General features: G+C 36.0%; 1 protein-coding gene and 1 long non-coding RNA gene across 2 annotated transcripts in view; one reads left to right on the top strand and one right to left on the bottom strand.

The window, feature by feature from the left end:
* Window positions 1-465: 465 nt before the first annotated feature.
* LOC125265250 lies at window positions 466-8,486 on the bottom strand. The gene is made up of 3 exons (XR_007184238.1): window positions 8,365-8,486; window positions 1,575-1,686; window positions 466-488 (listed from the first exon to the last, which is right to left on the bottom strand). It is a non-coding gene; the product is annotated as an uncharacterized LOC125265250 (long non-coding RNA).
* The window catches only part of abcg1 (ATP-binding cassette, sub-family G (WHITE), member 1), a 45,174-nt gene continuing 31,595 nt past the window's right edge, over window positions 8,481-22,059 (top strand). The window contains exons 1-2 of the mRNA XM_048185365.1: window positions 8,481-8,697; window positions 10,837-11,080. Of these exons, the coding sequence (XP_048041322.1) occupies window positions 8,635-8,697; window positions 10,837-11,080 (307 nt within the window). The 5' untranslated portion in view covers window positions 8,481-8,634. The remainder of the gene's footprint in view (window positions 8,698-10,836; window positions 11,081-22,059) is intronic.

Genomic DNA, 22,059 nt, shown 5'->3' with positions numbered 1-22,059 from the left:
TGTGTTCTTGCTCAGTCGTCACATTATTTAAGGTGACGGTTTAATTGAAAAGGTGAGAGAATAATGCAATCTCTTGGTTACATTTTGCAGCATAAATCGTCCTTGAGGTGCGGTGGCGAAATTTTGCGGGTGAAGTCTAATAAGAACCGCACAGATTCCAATTAAAGGATCTGCGTGATCTGGAGTTTCACGTGAGGGTGAAAACATTCCCCACACAGCTTTTGCTGTGTTCATGTTGGTCACAAAGATTTGACCAACAGAAAGATTTGAATGTGACTCCTGTACGAGCTGTGCTTCATATATCTCTACGCTATTGACAATGGACTTTTTTTGCACGCAAAATTTCACCAACGTGACCGCACCTTTATGCTATCATTCGTAAATCAACACAGCATTTCTTATGTTCTGTGAAATCAGAGGTTCTGCATGCGGTCTTCGTAAGCAGGAGCTTACTTCTTCATAAAGGTTAAAATCGCAAAGCACAGCACCTAGAAAGTAATAGTTGAGAATAAAAATATTTGGTTAGGATATCTATTTGTGTAATTTCTTAGGCAGAAATATTTCAGGTTACTAGTTAAGATCAACTAAATGCATCACAAAATAATTTAAAAAAAATGCATTGACAGATATGCACTTTACCAACCTGGGCAGCGTTTCCCAAAAGCATCGTAAGCTTAAGTTGATCGTAGCTCCATTGAAACCAATGGAGCTACGATCAACTTAGGCTTATGATGCTTTTTGGGAAACGCTACCCTGATCTCACTGAAAAACGTAGCTATTTTACAAGGTGGCAGTTCCATATTAATTTGTATGATTATTAGAAAAAATTTAAGCATGAAGATCCCCAAAGCCGTTCACATCACGTCTTTTTCGAGCTCAAGTTCATTATTTAAAATGTAGATGACGCATAATAGAAGCAGTCGTGTTTTTTCCGCCACTTTCCACGCGTTTTAAGCGCGACATGTAATCGCCGATACTCCAACCCACCCCTACAAAAACGTATGAATGGTATTGTATGGATTCATACAATTTAAGGCCCGTTCACACAAAGAACGATAACTATATTAGCGTCCATGCCAATGAACGATAATGTTCTGTTTATTATACGCGCCTGCTGCAGGTTTGTTTCTGCCGCTTTAAATGCTCGTGCTCTTTAAAGCAGGATGGATTGTGATTGGCTGTCAATGTTTTTATGGATCTTCAGCTGGAAAAAAATTCGTTCTGAAAATGATTCCAACGATTATCGTTTCTCCGTGCCGTTATAGTTGTGGTGTGGACTAGAATGATTTTTATAACTATCTTTATCATAATAGTTACCGTCATTGGTGTGAACGGACCTTTAGCCACCTGTTCGTCAGAATGTAAAATAGTTACAAATTGCTGTGAGATTGTGTTGGCAATTACAATGGAAATCTGTGGGGCAAGTGTACAACGGTTGCCCCATAGACATCCATTGTAAATGATTTTCTTTTTTTTTGAACTTTTTTTTTTTTGTAATTCATATCTATATATACAATAACTATTAAAAAAAAAAAAATTTACACAGTAACATTCACTGAAGAACATTTGAGTACCTGTATCTTCGAGGGCAACCATGATAACCAATCATGTACTCCTGCGCATAACAGTGCTTCCTGCACAGCCCTCGATATCCACAAGTCCATCTCTGCGTGTCCGTGTCGTCGGCTGTCGGGAGAAGATCACTTAATACATAAGCAAATGCACAATCCATACTTGTCCAACAGTTGTAGTAAATAATGTTATTAATCTGCAAATGCACATAATCAGCATTAATATTAGCAATACCTACAGACCTGTTGTTATATTGCAGTAGCTATGGTATATTTGAATGTAAATGTACCTTCACTCGCTGTCAGCAGCAGCAGAGTTATTATAATCAGTCCCAGTGCTCTCATGTTAGTTCCCATAATGTAGCTCATAGCGTCTCTGTCTCTCCGGCTGACCACTCACATTTATATTGTAAAGCAGCCCTGTTCGAGGGGAGGGGGTGGGTGTGGGCCCTGTCAATAACATAGTTGTCATTCCTTTATCTGCGTCAGTTGTGAGTTTGTGTCTTTATTTATTTATTTTCTTTCTAATCCCAGTAAAAAAATAAATAAATAAAGAATCTAATTTACCCACAGTTAAGAGCTTGTCTACAGTTTCATAACTTGTTATGCCCATTACATATGCATGCAAACAAAGGAATGAATATGTTTGGATCAAATATAAGGATTGCTTTTATTGGTTTATAATAATCTGATCCTTAAGGGTCTATTTGTATTGTAAAAAATGTTTAAAATTGGGAAAAGTATGAAAAATGCACCCTTAAAGAGTATAATAGACAGGTTATATAATGCATTGGCATTTAATGATGTAACGTTGCATTGCAGCTGCTGGTCTTTTCTTTCAGTGCTAAAGTAGAGGTCAAAAGTGATGTTGCAAATATTATTATACAGTAGTCAGCATTTGAAGTGGATCAAAAAAGTTAATCAAAATTGTCCTAAGAACTAAGTTGTCCTAAGAGGAAGGTTTTAGGACAACTTTGATGAAAGGTTTTGATCCACTTCAAATGTTGACTACTATAGATTTGTAAAAGATTTTGTTAGCATGTTGTGTAGTTGAGCTTGGAGTGTTTTATTTGTGATGACGCAATGAAGCATGATATTGTGCAGAAATTTCAGATGCAAAAACGAGAGAACCGACAAAATATTAAGAAGTGATTATGTTGTATGTTATGTTTTTGCATAGTAACATAAAACCTGTAGATTTTGTCAGATAATTACCTTAACCAATATATATTACCATACACACACACACACACACACACACACATATATATATATATATATATATATATATATATATATATATATATATATATAAACAGTGGGTACGGAAAGTATTCAGACCCCCTTAAATTTTTCACTCTTTGTTGTATTGCAGCCATTTGCTAAAATCATTTAAGTTCATTTTTTTCCTCATTAATGTACACACAGCACCCCATATTGACAGAAAAACACAGAATTGTTGACATTTTTGCAGATTTATTAAAAAAGAAAAACTGAAATATCACATGGTCCTAAGTATTCAGACTCTTTGCTGTGACACTCATATATTTAACTCAGGTGCTGTCCATTTCTTCTGATCATCCTTGAGATGGTTCTACACCTTCATTTGAGTCCAGCTGTGCTTGATTATACTGATTCGGACTTGATTAGGAAAGCCACACACCTGTCTATATAAGACCTTACAGCTCACAGTGCATGTCAGAGCAAATGAGAATCATGAGGTCAAAGGAACTGCCTGAAGAGCTCAGAGACAGAATTGTGGCAAGGCACAGATCTGGCCAAGGTTACAAAAATTTCTGCTGCACTTAAGGTTCCTAAGAGCACAGTGGCCTCCATAATCCTTAAATGGAAGATGTTTGGGATGACCAGAACCCTTCCTATAGCTGGCCATCCGGCCAAACTGAGCTATCGGGGTAGAAGAGCCTTGGTGAGAGAGGTAAAGAAGAACCCAAAGATCACTGTGGCTGAGCTCCAGAGATGCAGTCGGGAGATGGGAGAAAGTTGTAGAAAGTCAACCATCACTGCAGCCCTCCACCAGTCGGGGCTTTATGGCAGAGTGGCCCGACGGAAGCCTCTCCTCAGTGCAAGACACATGAAAGCCCGCATGGAGTTTGCTAAAAGATGGTGAGAAATAAGATTCTCTGGTCTGATGAGACCAAGATAGAACTTTTTGGCCTTAATTCTAAACGGTATGTGTGGAGAAAACCAGGCACTGCTCATCACCTGTCCAATACAGTCCCAACAGTGAAGCATGGTGGTGGCAGCATCATGCTGTGGGGTGTTTTTCAGCTGCAGGGACAGGGCGACTGGTTGCAATCGAGGGAAAGATGAATGCGGCCAAGTACAGGGATATCCTGGACAAAAACCTTCTCCAGAGTGCTCAGGACCTCAGACTGGGCCGAAGGTTTACCTTCCAACAAGACAATGACCCTAAGCACACAGCTAAAATAACGAAGGAGTGGCTTCACAATAACGCTGTGACTGTTCTTGAATGGCCCAGCCAGAGCCCTGACTTAAACCCAATTGAGCATCTCTGGAGAGGCCTAAAAATGGTTGTCCACCAACGTTTATCATCCAACCTGACAGAACTGGAGAGGATCTGCAAGGAGGAATGGCAGAGGATCCTCAAATCCAGGTGTGAAAAACTTGTTGCATCTTTCCCAAAAAGACTCATGGCTGTATTAGATCAAAAGGGTGCTTCTACTAAATACTGAGCAAAGGGTCTGAATACTTAGGACCATGTGATATTTCAGATTTTTTTTTTTAATAAATCTGCAAAAATGTCAACAATTCTGTGTTTTTCTGTCAATATGGGGTGCTGTGTGTACATTAATGAGAAAAAAAAAATGAACTTAAATGATTTTAGCAAATGGCTGCAATATAACAAAGAGTGAAAAATTTAAGGGGGTCTGAATACTTTCCGTACCAACTGTGTGTATATATATATATATATATATATATATGTATGAGGGTTAAACTTGGTTAAGGCATTATGTTGGTTAATAATATTTTGTTATTCCTCATTAAAAAGTAATATCCCCTCCAGATATCACTTTTGGCCACTACTGTTTGAGACCGAGTTATTAATCTGACACATGTTGCCTGTGTAAGTATCATTGTTTCAGGAAATATTGGTAACTTTATTTTACAGTGCCGTAGTTACATTGTAATTACTCAAATAAGTACTGAGTAATATCAAAGACTATAGAATAACACAAGACGCGTCACTCGTATTGTTTTGAATGGGAGAAAGTGTAACGCGCAATATGGCGGAATAATAAGTTCCGCCTTCTAAATAAGAGCCAATCGCCGACTGGTAAAGTCATCGTGTCACTTCAGCGGCCGTTAGAACGCTCCGAAGAGATGCGCATTTAGGTCTGCGCATGCGCATTAGCTTGATCCAGCCTGAAAAATAGTTTTTTTGTCATGATTTGAGCGTTTAGAAACAAAATTTATGAGTCGGTTGTTAGATTTCATTGGTGATTTAAAATATGAAATATAATCATAAGGTTGGCGAACAGTTTTGGAGAATTTGATGTTTCCCCATTCAAAGAGATTGCATGATGCCCAGGATGCCCGAGAGGCGTTTCAAAGATGGCCGCCGAGTGAAATGACTTGTCTTAAAGGGACTTTGGTAATATTAATTAACTACATGTACTTACTGTAGAGTTACATTTAGGGTTAGGGTTTGGATTAGGGTTAGTTACTTGTAATTATGCATAATTTACTGTTATTACTATAGTAAGTACATGTAACGTGTAACTACAGCACTGTAAAATAAAGTGTTACCCTTTATTTTATAGTGTCCTTGTTACACGTTACTTGTAGTTACTACAGTAATGCCCATCATTTATGAATAATTACATGCAACTAACCCTAAAGCAAACTCAGTATGGTACAGGTGTAAAATTAATATGTTTTAAAGGGACAGTTCACCCAAAAATGAAAATTTGATGTTTATCTGCTTACCCCAAGCGCATCCAAGATATAGGTGACTTTTTTCTTCAGTAGAACACAAATGATGATTTTTAACTCCAACCATTGCCGTCTGTCAGTCAAATAATGGGAGTGAATGGGAACTCGAACAATAAGAGTCGAAAAAACTTGCATAGATAAATCCAAATTAAACCCTGCGGCTCGTGACGACACAATGATGTCCTAAGACACGAAACGATCGGTTTGTGTGTATCTATATCATTTTTTACCTCTAAAACAACACTATGTCCAACTGCGTTCAGCACTCACTTAGTGAGGTCTGATTACGCTCTGACAACAGCAGTGATGTCTAGCACTTATACTTCAATGAGCAATCTTGGAACGGTCAACGTGTCGTCACTCACAGTAATGGGGCGTTCACACCAGACACAACTTGCACAAATAAATTGTGCTATTTGCACGTAGTTGGACACTTGAATATTTTGAGTGTACTCGCTTCATTTGCGCGTGAAATTCACTTCACAACAGACATGAATTCGCAAACTCTTCCACTTCTCCACTTCCTCTGAATAAACACATCAACTCGTCAGTGGGAAAGTAGTTGTAAAATACGGCAAATACGCTCAATTTGCCGGCTTTAGCTAGCTTGTAGTCTCAATATATATAGCTCAAATTCAGTAAGGAGCATTTTTTACAACTTACCAGATTGTCCGACCTCCTCACTCACTTTCTTCCAAGCAAGATCCTTTTTATTCCTGTTTCTATAAAAGTACGAAGATGTATCATACAGCTCCAGGTATCCACATACAGCGACAATGATCTTATCCTCCATTGTTGTTTCGGATTTCTGCCTCCGCTAGCTACATCGTAATCACTTCACTACTAGAGGCAAGCTCCTGATTGGTTAACGCAGAATATTCACCAAAGTTCAAACTCAACGTCAAACTCCCGAAATGCTCAATTTGCGCCGCCTCATTCACGCCGCAGGATGTCTATAGCGTCTTTGCACTGACTTAACATGTAAATCACTAGCGCTTAACGCTTCATTCGCATCTGGTGTGAACACACCATAAGAATCGATGATGCCACAACATTGCGCAGCTTCTGGTCGCGAAACCACCAAGATTTAAATTCCCAAAGAAATGGGATACATTTTCACAGGTGAGAATGTGTTGGTTTGTGTTTTTATATGTGTATATTTTTATATGTGTTTTTAACTCAATACAGGTTTTTAAACCATGGTAACTTTTGCTGTTGTGTTAGCTGACGCCTTAAAGGAACACTCCACTTTTTTTTTGAAAATAGGCTAATTTTCCAACTCCCCTAGAGTTAAACAGTTGAGTTTTACCATTTTCGAATCCATTCAGCCGATCTCCGGGTCTGGCGGTACCACTTTTAGCATAGCTTAGCATAGTTCATTGAATCTGATTAGACCGTTAGCATCTCGCTCAAAAATGACCAAAGAGTTTTTATATTTTTCCTATTTAAAACTTCACTCTTCTGTAGTTACATCGTGTACCAACGGAAAATGAAAAGTTGCGATTTTCTAGGCCGATATGGCTTGAAACTATACTCTCATTCCGGCGTAATAATCAAGGAACTTTGCTGCCGTACCATGGGTGCAGCAGGCGCAGTGATATTACGCCCGGAATGAGAGTAACGGTATTGTTTTTAAAAACTTCCACTTTTGAAACTCGTTTTCAAAATTTTGTATTTTCATCCCCCCAAAATGCCGTTGTTGTGTAAATGAACGGCCAAAACACATTAAAGATTTTCCTTTTTTAGGGGCCATTTACACGGCACTTTTCAACTAAAAACTTTGTTTCTTTACAAAATGACATCGCCAACTACTGGCCTGGCATGTAATCTTTAGTCTTTTTCGATGATCCATGTGAATGCAGATCGGTTTGGAAAACTTTTCATTTTTAGTACATTGTCGTTGTGTAAACGTACCCTAATACCTGATCAGAATCACTGCTGACAGAAATATTGTTAATCTAAAAATAGTCTACTTCCTGCTGCATGATTATGTTGAATGACCTCATTTAACACTCATATATGTGTTTCTGCAGTGGACACTCATTGATAAACAGGTAGTTGGAAAAACAGGTAGTTGTGCAACTGTGTACGGCCAGAGACATTGTCAGCAAAAATCTACTATTCAGGACCCACATCAGCGGCAATAGCAGCTCACATGCAAGACCTTGTGACCAGGACCCTTTCTCTATACACACACACACACACCCATTCACACTCACCCACACACTGCTTTCAAAACTGTTGGGTATAAAGAACTTACTTAACTGTTTTTTTTTTTTTTTTTTTTTTTTTGATGAATATATGCTTGCATTCTACAATGAAACTGGTATAAAATGATGATAATGGTGTACACTTCTCTCCCAATACAATGTCTTTTGCAGTGAGTATCCACCAGAGGGTGTGCATGTGCATTAAACCTGCTCTTAGTAAATTCTGCATTGGTAGAATAAAGTTTAACAATTCATAGGCTGTATTGGCTATATTTAAATTGAATTGATATACTCAATTATTTACTATAGTAGGCCTATATTAGCTCTATATTATATATTACAATACATAATATACTAAATATGAAATAAAAATTATAGTCTACTAACTATAATATAGTAAATAATATATGTTATAGCCTAGTAATTAATAGAAATAGTATATTATATATTATAATAGTATATATATAAACACACACACACACACACACACGTCTGGCTTTAGTATCCAAACACTTTTTGGGGCTTTTTTTCTCGTTATATTTAGCGTGCGTCGCGTCTCGCGCAACAAGTGTCACGTTTTATGAAAACGGTTCAGGTTTTTAATGCACCTCGAGACCTCTCTCTGGTCTGTTCCGTTTGGTGTGTTCCATTTCATCGCAAAAACGCGTTCCGTGTGTCCTGGATGTCCCGCTCATCAGCGCTCCGCGTGCACGGTCAGTGACGTCACCCTCTAAACACCGAGCTCAGGTACTGCTCTTGTAAACAATAATACCGCCGAGGAGAGCGTGCACGACTCTGAGGAGAGCTGAGGACCAAACAAATGCAATATCTCACTGCATTGGCCAAAATCGGATTTAGTCGCAGCACATTTTAAAGGAATGGCATGTCTTATGGCAGCCTTTTCAGTCAACAATACTACAGTGACCAACTCCATCATAATGGTAAGATTGTTTAATGTCATTGATATCTATTTAGATTTTTTTTTTTAAGCAATTTATGAATTTTTAGTTTAACATTTAACACATTCAGCTGCATAAATAAACTGTATGTTTATAACATGCTTCAATGATGTGTGTTTACCTCATGAACCAGAGTAACCCTCAGTGACTCCGTGCACAGATCTGTCAGTGTGCTTCACATGACTGTGCTGTTGTTATAGACTGCATAAACTTACTGTTGCAAAGATATTTCTAATGCATGATCAATTGCAAAATATTTCCATTGAAAATGTAATGCCAGCATTAATAAATTATTAAAATTTCATATGTGTTGACGACGTTTTAATATACTTCTATATTACATCATACAGTTTTAATATGCAGAAACACATTACTGCATTAAAATGACATTTGGCCATTACTGTTTTCCCTGAGCTTAGAATAAGCTTTGTCCGATAGTAACCTCTTCTGCCTTGTGTGGTTGGAGGGAGAGAGATTAGGTTGTCTCTCTTTATATTTAGCATGCATTTCACTGATGAACTTGTATTATGTGCTACTGTATATATATATATATATATATATATATATATATATATATATATATTTGTATGTTATATGTGGTGTTAATAGGATCTTATTCAGCTATATAGTTATTAGGGCTGGGTATTGACACAATTTTCACGATTCGATTAGATTACTATTCACATGCTTTCGATTCGATATCGATTATTTTGGATGTAGTATTTCAGTTACAGTACATGGCAAATTTTCTAGAGGAAAAAAATCTCTCGACTAATGCTGTAAACTACACATGAGAGTCAGTTGGTACTACTATAATAATATTGAAGGTTAAAATTAACTTATTTATATAAAAACACTTAAATTACACTCGATGTTTTTATTATAAATAAAGTTTAGAATTACATAATCATATTTTTACTCCAATTCTTTATTTTGAAATATAAACATTTAAATCGCAGCTGTCATAACTTATTTATTCAAACATGCATTAAATATTGAAGAACATTAAAAATGATAATGAATATGTAACGGTTCATAGCTATATTTATCAGAATGCTTTCTAGAGTCACTTTTCTAGCTGACTAATGAGTTTATGGTCACTGAATATGTTTTTCTGAGGTAAATGTGACGTTACGTGACATTGTTTACAAGCTGTTTTATTGACGTCTTTCCGCGGAAACACTGATTGAGCGATTACACGAGACATGATACGGATTTCGGTAAGTTGTACTGTATATTTTAACATACCTTCAGATGTTTATGCATGTTTATTTCGCTGTAACTGGTATTAAAGCGGAGGAGAGGATGATCACATGCTTCTCTTTAACTGAGGTGCTACAGTGATCTGTCACGCCACATTAAACAGTGCCATTTATTTTTTGAATCTCATAATATGATGGACGTCATTTGAAATCTGAGACTTTGCTTCATATCAAAAGTAACAAAGCACAAAGATTATTGTGATTTATTGGATCGGAGGCACTACATATTCTGTTCATTCATCAACTGAAAACAGACCTAGACTAATCGATTCTTGGGATTTAAGAATCGATACCGGTTCGTAAAAATGAGAATCGATTAAAATCGAGAAATTTATATTTTTTACCCAGCCCTAATAGTTATGATTGCTTATTCTTGTTAATACAAAAAAACAAAAATACTGTCAGTGCCATGGTACAGATAGCAATAACATGGACCTTTGATATATACCATAGTACTCCGATGTACTTACTTTGAAATATACCATAGAAATATCATTGTATACGAGAGAGCTATATTAGCATGTCCACGAAATACTTGGCACAGCTTATAATTCATACTAGGATGACAATCTAAAAATGCCAAAAGTTTTTGTGATGGTTATGTTTAGAGGTAGGTGATAGAATATATAGTTTGAACAGTATAAAAATCATATCTATGGAAAGTCCCCTTAAAACATGGAAAACGTGTCATTTTTGTATGATGTTAGAGTCTTCTTACACGTTTTCATTGTATCCTTGATGACTTCTGAGCATCAAACATTTGTCCGCAGAGATTTTGTTGTCCTCGAGGCAAAAATCTCAGGTCTTTTCCCTCAAGGTTGCAGTGTATTACATAAGCGCTCTCTCTTTCCATCCTCAGAATACAAATGGACCTCCCGATCTCATGCTAGACCCTAGAACGGTGTGTGTGTCCATTGATGAAATGATGTCCAACCCCGTTGGCAGTCAGCAAACACCACTGTTACACGGACACCTGAAGAAAGTCGAGAACAGTCTGACCGAGGCCCAGCGATTTTCATATCTCCCCCGCAGACCCGCAGTCAACATCCAATTCAAAGATCTCTCGTACTCAGTTCCTGAAGGACCATGGTGGAGAAAAAAAGGTAATGTTTGACCTTCAAGCCTCGAAGAACTGTAGATGTCATAAAAGTTAGAACCATTAAAAAATGACTAGTTTTACTTCAGAATCCAGATCAGAAATTGATTGTTCTGAACTTAAGCTTGTTGTTTACTTCAAATCTTAAAATGATATGCTTAAAAAAGAACTGTATTTGCAGATAATATAATAGTAATTAAATAAAAGGCCACTTAAGTGTTAAAAGAGTACACTTTTTTTAACACAAAGTACAGTTATGTCAAATTAAGTTTAACTTTAAAGTACATTTTAAACGATTGTTTTGTTGCTTTAAGCATACATACACTTAAATATCTAAAGCACAAAATTAAGTAAATTTAAAGTACTTAGTAATTTTAACTGTAGTGTTATTCGACATTACGTTTCATGTAATGCATTTTAGTAAAAATAAATTTACTTCAATTGCAACTTCATGTTCACAAATGACATACAAGTCTCAAAAGAAATGATGTTCAGCTAATCGCATTTACTGTCAACTTATACTTCAATGCATTTTCATTTAATTACAATTAACATGCAATTAAGTGTCTGAAAACATTGCATTAAGTTTGCACTTAAGTATATTATTTCACAAATATAGGGACTCACATGTATATCTTTGAGCACTCAATTAAATATTTCATAGTAAAAAACAAAAAAACAAACATCGAAATCCATCTTGTCATAGAATAGTGGGAAATTTAGTTGTTTAATGTGCTTTTTTAAACTAATATGCACATGCAATTTTATGTCTATAAAATGCGTTTTAAACACAAACTAATTTTAATGGAAAAAGTGCATATATGCACTTAATCAATTAATCTTGCTTAGTTTTCATCTAATTTACTGCAAGGGGATTGGTTTCTATTGGAAATATTCTGGGAATTGGAATGATTTGTTTTGTATACAGCTTGGCAAGGCAGTGCAAATGAATTGTCTAATCTAGAGATATGGAGAGTATGGGATGTGGAATGGATTAGCCAAGAGTTGGTTCCAAAAAGGTTCCTTTTCGGTGGATGTTATCCTGAGGATGTCTGAGGATGTTATCCTCAAAAGTGAATTCAGTAATTAAGCACTACGGTTGACATAACAGCCCAGCTGTCTGCTTTGCCTTGGCTTTGTTTTTTTTATTGTTACCTTAAAGGATCAGGGTTTTTCAGATGTGCAGTGATGTCTTCAAATTAGGGTCACCATCTGGATTGTAATTTGAAATTAAGTTTCTTGGATACAGCTAATATTCAGCAGCAGCAGTTTTGTCACTGGCATTAAATCCTGAGCTGCCAAGTCTGAGGTGAACGTGATTTCACCAAGTACAACATGTTCCTGGATCAACATCCTTGTTGATCCTGGAACAACATTCCAATCAACCAATCAGGTTTGACTGAACAAGTTTACAGTTTATGTCAAGTTTAGGCTTACAACCAGGGTTAGGTGCTTCTACATCAGTGTTATTCACTTATCATTTCCCTTTGATTTTAGGTGATAAGAAATGGGTAGGGTTAGGTTTAGGGGCAAGGGATAGGGTTAGGACAAAATTTTCAGACAGGAATGTTGTTCCAGGATCAACAAAATATGTTGACCCAGTACATGTCTTGGCAAAATCACGGTGACCCTTCAGAGCTTGAGAGATGGGCTCTTTTCATCCTACAATCTGTTGTTACTGCTTTTTTTTTGGTCACTTGTCAGGTTGCATTTTTGTCATCTTTCCCCTATAGCTCAGAAGGATTTTTGGATGTGCTCATTCGCTGCTCAGTGTTACCTAGCCCTTCTACTAAGAATAATGAATAGCTTAGCCATTGCCCCCAATGCTTTTCCAGAAATATACGTGTTTGTCCTGTCAGAAATCTTTTTCAGAGCAGTATTTTGCTTGCATATCATACTGTTCATAACATTGCCAATGCTAGTAGATTTTTTTGTTTTTACTTACTCTACTTTAGCTTTCACAACTTTTCAGGACAAAGTGATCTACTCTAAATCTGATATTGTGAGAGACTTGCTAAAACAAAATATCAAATAAAATATTAAATAACAGAGTATTAACACTGAGTGCAAATTACGGAAGAGGATTAGGGCCAAGCAATAATAAAAAAATAAAACCATCTCGAGATTAAAGTTGTTAAATTTCGAGAAAAACGTCTAAAAAGTCTAGATAAAATGTTGAGAATAAACTCATTTAATTATGAGAATAAAGTCATTAAATTACGAGAAAAAAGTCGTTACATTATGAGAACAAATTCGTAATTTAACGAATTTGTTCTCGTAATTTAACAACTTTTTTCTCATAATTAAATGACTTTTATTCTCAACATTTTATCTCGACTTTTTTCTCGAAATTAAACGATATTATTCTCTTAATTTAACGAATTTGTTCTCGTAATTTAACAACTTTTTTCTCATAATTAAATGACTTTTATTCTCAACATTTTATCTCGACTTTTTTCTCGAAATTAAACGATATTTTTCTCGTAATTTAACAACTTTTTTCTCATAATTAAATGACTTTTATTCTCAACATTTTATCTCGACTTTTTTCTCAAAATTAAACGATATTATTCTCTTAATTTAACGAATTTGTTCTCATAATTTAACAACTTTTTTCTCATAATTAAATGACTTTTATTCTCAACATTTTATCTCGACTTTTTTCTCGAAATTAAACAATATTTTTCTCGTAATTTAACGAATTTGTTCTCGTAATTTAACAATTTTTTTCTCATAATTTAACGAATTTGTTCTCGTAATTTAACAACTTTTTTCTCGTAATTTAACAAGTTTATTCTCAACATTTTATTTCAACTTTTTTCTCGAAATTTAACGAGTTTATTGTCAACATTTTATCTCGAATTTTTTCTCGAAATGTAACGAGTTTTTTTCTCGTAATTTAATGAGTTTATTCTCAACATTTTATCTCGACTTTTTTCTCGAAATTTAACGAGTTTATTCTCAACATTTTATCTCGACTTTTTTCTCGAAATTTAACGAGTTTATTCTCAACATTTTATCTCGACTTTTTTCTCGAAATTTAATGAGTTTCTTCTCGAAATTTAACAACTTTAATCTCGAGATGGTTTTATTTATTTATTTATTTTTTTATTGGCCCTAATCCTCTTCCGTAGCAAATAACCTGCCTTGTTGGCAGAGGCTATTTACACTAACTCTTCACACCATTCCAAAATAACAAAAGAAATCCTGCTGATAACAGGATCAGTGGTGTGGACAGTAAGGCGGATGGCGTTAACTTTTTCGAATCTGAGTTCGAATCCATTTTCCATCCCTTTTCCAATCACATATCAGCTCAGAGAGGCATTTAGTTTAAATAAAAATTAAGAAAAAGTTTGAAAAGTTGAAATAAAGCGTCAAACAGGTATTTAATTGAGGTATCAGGTAGGGTTAAGGGGAGGTGTAGGTTTTAGGGACAGAGACAAGTAATGTCCCAATATGGCAGCATCCATATATCATGACTATATCTGATATTTTTTTTGATGACCAGCTTACATCTTTTTTTTTTAAAAGTGACCCATATCTGATATCTGCATTTACACTTGGCGAAACAACATAAGGTAGATGTTCTGACACGAAAAAACCTGAAAAGGAAGTCAAAATGGCTCAATTTGCAATGGATGTAGCTGAAATGATAATACAAGATTTTGTCAGGTCAGCAAAACATTGGGTTGACACTTCGTCCTCCATTGCGCCATTGAAAAGAGTCACAGTTGGTGTCCACCTGAGTTTAAGTCATTCGCCTCCATTGCTTTTTCAATGACGCACGACTCGCATTGACCAGAATATCTGATCTGTCTGCTTGCATGGCAGACGTAAGTGCGCATACCCGATTTTTTTCCCCACATACGAATGAGGCCTGAAATTGATCTGAGAATGTCGGAATCCATTTGCTTTTTTCCTGCTTACATGCTCGTGGGTTATATCTGATCTGTGCCACATGGGAAGAAAAAATTTGAATCGGATCACTTGAACCATGTAATGTAAATGTGGCCTTAGTGTGGATAATTGTATCCAAGACATCTAGGCATGATTCAGCATTGACAAATAGCCACTGTAAAATTCAAGATAAATCTCATGATGGGGGGGGGGGTCGTGGCCTAATGGCTAGAGAGTCAGAATGGTAACCCGAAGGTTGCTTATTTGAGTCTCAATGCCGGCAGGAAATAACTGAGGTGCCCTTGAGAAAGGCACCTATCTCCAAATCGCTCCCCGGGTGCCACAGCAAAATGACTGCCCACTGCTCCGGGTGTGTGTGTCTACTGTTTGCAGTGTGTGTGTGTGTTCACTACTCACTCACTATTCCTACAGTGTGTGGATTATATGCCCTTCACATGTCACTTTCATTTCTGACTAGATGTTAGAAAGCAAAATTAAACCATAAAAATGTAAAATTTGGGAAATGTTAGTTGTTGTTTTTTCTGAAATGTTCTCTCTGAAGTGTCCCTGGACCCCCCATTCAAAAATCACTGAAAATGTAATTAATATTTCTAACGAGTGTTTTCCATGCTTAGTCATGGAAATTTACACAATTGTTCTGAGAACATCTGACCTCCTGTTTAAAGGAATTGTTCATCCTAAAATGAAAATGCTGCTATTCTGTAGTCATATGGACTACTTTCATATGGTGGCCACTATAAATGACCTTTTTCTGGGTGGAAAAATTCTTACATAACAGTACAGGTTATGTATATGATATGAGGGCAATAATTCTTATGAGGGCAGAATATTTCTTTATTTCTTTAATAATGAATTCAGTTTGAACTAGTCTATTCAAATTGTAATGCACTGTGAATAATTGCAGTTTGAAATGTGGAAACTTTTGCCTGAAGAAGTGCAGAAGCAAGTTTCAACTTCAATGCCACACTCCAGTTTCGCTTCTTCCAACAGCCTCGCCATAAAATATACATAAGTCCTAGTCCCATAGCCAACTGGCTCATCGTGCTGGTGGCTCCACTGAGTGTCTTTGGTTCGAGCCTCTTAGATAGCATCAGCTTTTTTGGCTTTCTCCGAAAACAACAGAATGCTCAGCACACAGTCCTGCCTTATGCACTCAACATCGGAAACAGGCAGCAAACGCATTGGACCGGTAAAAGGATCGGCTCATGAAATGGACAGGGATAGTACCATGATGTCACAGAGTGGAAGTATGGAGCAGACAGGGCCGATTTGATCCTGGTGTTTTGTGCAGTTGCAGATCAAAGCTTTCAGAGCCTCTGGCATCTGCAGCTGATGTGTTATTGTCAATAAGAGGTGGATGCAGCTAACTAGGTTGACACTAATTATTTTATTGAATATGATCATATATATATAATTTGTGCACTGAAATGTATTTATGCATATAAAATATAACATCTTTTATACGATGATGATTCCAACTGCTATAAGAGCATCACTGCAAATTGAAAGTTTAAATCTTCATGAAAACTAATTTTCAGCAGCATTTTTTATTGTTGTTTGTCAGCGACAGGCATAAAACATTATACTTCTGTAATGTGTTCTGAGTGAAATATTCAACGAGAAAACCATGTAGGATGTAACATTATTTTATCTATTGAGAATCATTTGAGTTGGAAGTAACAAGTTGTTTGAGGGGAGGAGTTGAAAAATAAGAGGGCTTGCCCTTGTGAAAAAGAAGTGTGCTAAATTGTATTAAATGTGCACTTGCAGTGTACAAATATTAAAAGTATATTTAAAAAAAAATACTGTACTTGCAGGTAATATACTATTTGTGAAATAAAAGGCCACTTAAGTGTACTTAAAGACATTTTCACAACTATGCTACTTTAACACACTTAATTTTACTTTTAAAAACTGCACTTTGTAATAATGTCAAATTAAAAGTTTTGGTTACACTTTATTGCAAGCTGTTCTTGTAATTATACGTGTAATTACTGAGTAATAATAATGAATTACATGTACTTACTACAGGGTTAGGATTAGGTTTTGGTTTAGGGTTATTTGCATTTAATTATGCATAATTTATATTACAGTGACTACATGTAACATGCATAATAAGGACCTTGTAATTAAAAGTGATACCAAAGTTTTATTTTAAGTTTGCTGTAAAGTACACACTTGATGTGTTGACTAACATCGAAACACGTTTAAAGTGCTTGATTATAATACATTTAAAGTTAATATATTTATATTATATGTTCATGTATATATATTAATATATTTTAACTGTACTAAATTGCAACTTTATCATTACAAATGTATAATTACAAATATATTTAAATACACAACATACAAGTTTCAATAGAAATGTATATTTTAGTTTACCGTAAATGCTTTTCATTACATTCAGCAGTACACTTTTAACATATTTCAAAGACATTAGAAGTAATTAAGAAATTACATATAAAGATGTACTTAAGTCGGTCAAATAAGCGCTTTTAAGTTCAACTAATTGCATTTATTATAAATTACTTCATTTTCTTTTAAATATAAATAACATGCAATTAAGGGTCCAAAAACATTCCATTGAATTCACTCTTAATTATGTTATTTTGAAGTATATTATTTCCGTAATAAGTACTCTTTTAAAAAAATAAGCTAAAGTGTACTTCTTTTTCACAAGTGGTGATGTCATCCAAAGAGGAAAGTTGGTTCCGAGGTGGAAGTTATTAAATTTAGGCGAAATTGTTGTTTGAAGCATTTGTGAATATTAAGCATTCTCATGTTTTGTACAACTTGGATCATGAACCTTTCCCGCAGCAATGTTTAATTATTTATAGTGCATATATTTAGTCAGATGCTCCCCTATGGAGTTTATTTCTCTAGTGAACTAACATGCTGTGGACACTAAATGACTTGCCTGAGGTAAATGTAATGCTACGTGAGATATTATTCTCAAGCTATTTTATTGATGTCTTTCCGCAGTTGAAACACTGGTTGAAAGATTACACACATTTCTAGATCGTCTGTTCTGCACTTTTTCCTGTTGTGGCAGTTAGCAAAGAGTGTTGCATTACCGCCGATGCCCCCTTCTGGATTGGAGTGTGGATCGCCTGTGACTGACTGTATTCATCGTCTAACTGCATGAACTGAACCATGATGTCCGTACCGTACGGTTCAGATGAATACATGCACCATTACACCCCTATAGTATGCTGTTTCCAACATAGTACTCTTTTGTTTCTGTGGAATAATTGTGCACCGATAAATCATTCACTACTTAAACATGTTTAGGAATTTACATAGGGACGATTTTAATTTCATGTTGACTTTTAAACAAATCCATCTGACATGTTATCATTTGTTTTTGATCTTCTAGCTTTGTTTTACTGAAAAGCAATAGAGAGTGATCGGCACCTTCACCTTGTTTATTATCAATTGATTGTAATCGAAACTGGGCCTTTGAGCTGTCTAACAAATCTTTGTAATCCATACTTAGAGGAAAAAGAGAGCGGGCAAAGGCAATGCTAGCAGGCCAGCTCTGCTCTCACAGCCGGTTACTATCGGTCAATAAACTCCAGTAACCTCTCTGCTTTGAGCTGGGGGCGGGTGGAAACCATCAGCTGTGCACTTGTGAAGATAAGGCTGCTAATGAGCGATGCTTGTGGAGGAGGCATATTGTTCTGTCGCTAGGTGACTTGGCAGAATATCATGGATGTAGGTCATTTTAGGAATGATTTCATTTTCCATGAGTTGTCAACTCCAAATTCAGTCACTGAAAAAATGCTTTTGTTTGAAACGCACAAACAAACGTACGTGTCTCTGTCCTGCATTAGTGGATTATTCCTGACTTTCCTGTCTTCATCATGACTAATAATCATAACACGTCACATGTTCCAGGTTCTGTGCACTGCTAACTTCTAAAATTGACACTTTATTAAGAAATATTCCAAAAGTAATTTATTTAGTTATTTAAATATTTTAAACACAACATGCTAATTTTTTTTGTTTTGTTTTTATAGATCAGTGTTGCTCACTGTATTTACAAGAAAGAGCTTAAGGCTATATTAATATTTATCATTATCAGCGAACTTATGTTGTATATTGTTAATATAACACTGGAGGACAATGCATGATAGCTGGCAAGGGTTGGCATACAGTGACGCTCAGTTTAGCTCATTTATTATTTACTTTATTGTACCTGTTCTGCAAAATAAAGTATGTTGTTAACATGCTTAGATGTATGACCCTGGCAGTAGAAGTACATCAGATTTTACATAAAAGTGAATATCTTGTTTGTTTGTTGCCATCAGATTTCTAAGACCTACTTCCTTCCAAATATTGGGCCTCCTTGAAACATTGGTATAATTTGAACACTCGCATTATAAAATGACGCGAAGGGCAAGTATGGTAGCCCATACTCGGAATTTGTCCTCTGCATTTAACCCATCCAAGTGCCCAAGTGCACACACAATCAAACCTGCAACCTTCAGGATACAAGTCTAACTCTCTAACCTAGCACTTCTCAATGTCCGGACTCCGGTCCGGATCCGGACCCGGAGGGAATTCAGTCTGGACCCGCCTCCATTTCGTATTTCAACAGCAGTAATTGTGTGTAAGGGATTAAAAGTCTGGATTTCCTACTTTGATAAACGCATGTCAAAATCATTTGTTTAGTGTTTTATGTCTTTTTGGAGATGGTCCGAAATTAAAGCGAAGGCAAGATATTTAAAGTTTTCCTCCGTGATTCAGTTGCCATGACATCCAGTGAGTGTATACTTTTGACGTAATTGGGCGCGAGTCGCGCAACGCGACACTTCACCGCAGTAAGCGTTTGAATGGGTGTGGAGCAGTGGTTCTCAACCTGCGGCCCGGCACAAATGTAAATGCGGCCCGCGATATGCCGACCACAATAAAAAAAAAAAAAAATTATAGCATAAAATTTATTTTTGTTTTAAAATTTAAATTAAAGTGAATTAAATAAATATAAATGAGCTATAATGCTTTATTTGTCATATAAAATAATTTTGGTGAGCATTTATTATTTTCAGACATCAGCCAATGTAGGCTAATGACGCAATCACTCAGTTAACGAAACAAACAAGTGCGCGCTTAGGAAGAATTCAAACAGTAGCCATTAATATTGTAAATTTAAGCCTCAAAATGGTCAAATTTGTTATTAAAGGAGAAAAACTAAATGTGGAACATAAAATGAAGGAACACATGCAAACGAGGGATTGCGACATGACAGAATGCTTGATATCGTCAGAGATTGTAATTAGCCTACAGTGCGCTCAGTGTTGTTTGTAAAAAGAGCCGAGTAACATTTGCTTATTAAGGCATTTATGTGATTGTTTGGTGACTATTGCGATGATGTTGAAGAGAGTCATAAAGTCATACAGAATTAAATAGAATTAGTGAATAGCAACTTATGTTAAGTGGTCTCTTAATTTTTTCCATAGCTGTATATATAGTTTGTGTGTTCATTGAGCATTACTGATAATTATTGTAAAGCTAATGTCAGTAAGTTAGTTTTTATTTGTTATTTATTGTGTGCAACATCTAGGTAATATAATAGTATAATCTGCTAATACCATAACATTAAATCTGATTTGCATTGGTGACGTTATATGTAAATTATATGCGGCCCGTGAGACTTGCACTTGGACCATTGTGCGGCCCACTGGGAAAAAAGTTTGAGAACCACTGCTCTAAGCATTAGGCCACGACTACCCCCTTTTTTTTTTTTTTTTTGTAAATTATGAATTCATTGCCAATGATTGTGTTATAAATATTTGATTGTGCAATCAGCAGGAGTGATCAGTCTGTTTCAGGTGTCGTTTCTGTGGCCAGAAAAGTTGTCAACATAACTCATCTGTCATGATCACATGACCACAACTTTATAGCTATTTGAAGGGTATTTGGTCAGCACAAAGAAAAGGTTATTCCTCATTACTCAAACCCAAAGTGTCCCTGGTAAAAAAAAGAAGTGCACTTAATCGTATTGAATGTTCACTTGTAGTGTACTTCAAATATTAGAAGTATATTTTTAACTTAAAGGATTAGTTCACATTAAAATGAAAATTACCCCAAGCTTTACTAACCCTCAAGCCATCCTACACGTATATGACTTTCTTCTTTCTGATGAACACAATTATATTAATAAATATCCTGACGCATCCAAGCGTCCAAGTATAGAGCTCAAGAAAGTGCATCCATCCATCATAAACGTACTCCACACCACGGCTCCAGGGTTATTAAAGCCCTTCTGAACCAAAGCAATGCGTTTTTGTTAGAAAAATATCCATATTTAACAAGTTATGAAGTAAAATATCTAGCTTCCGCCAGACCGCCTTCCATATTATGAAAAAAATGTAACTGACTTCGCATTTTTTTCGCAAGTTGAATACAGAAGGCGTAGGATGTAGCATAAGCGTTTTAAACAGCGAGAGGCGTTACACTTTCATTGTAAGTTGAAAACGAAAGACGTATAATATAAATGAAATAAGGGGGCATTTAAGTGTACTTAAAGGGATAGTTCACCCAAAAATGAAAATTTGATGTTTATCTGCTTACCCCCAGAGCATCCAAGATGTAGGTGACTTTGTTTCTTCAGTAGAACACAAATGATGATATTTAACTCCAACCGCTGCCGTCTGTCAGTCTTATAATGCGAGTGGATGGGAACTTCTACTATAACAGTAAATAAAGCTTGCTTAGACAAATCCAAATTAAACCCTGCAGCTCGTGACGACACATTAATGTCCTAAGACACGAAACGATCGGTTTGTGTGAGAAACCGAACAGTATTTATATCATTTTTTACCTCTAATACACCACTATGTCCAACTCCGTTCATGACTCCTTTAGTGATGTCTGATCGCGCTCTGACAGCGGCAGTGATGTCTGACACTCATTGAAGTATATGCGCGAGACATCACTTCCGTTGTCAGAGCGCGATCAGACATCACTAAAGGAGTCATGAACGGAGTTGGACATAGTGGTGTATTAGAGGTAAAAAATGATATAAATACTGTTCGGTTTCTCACACAAACCGATCGTTTCGTG

Source organism: Megalobrama amblycephala, linkage group LG3 (assembly GCF_018812025.1).
Source record: "Megalobrama amblycephala isolate DHTTF-2021 linkage group LG3, ASM1881202v1, whole genome shotgun sequence".
Classification (NCBI taxonomy): domain Eukaryota; kingdom Metazoa; phylum Chordata; class Actinopteri; order Cypriniformes; family Xenocyprididae; genus Megalobrama; species Megalobrama amblycephala.
This window is presented reverse-complemented; position numbering and strand designations above follow the sequence as displayed.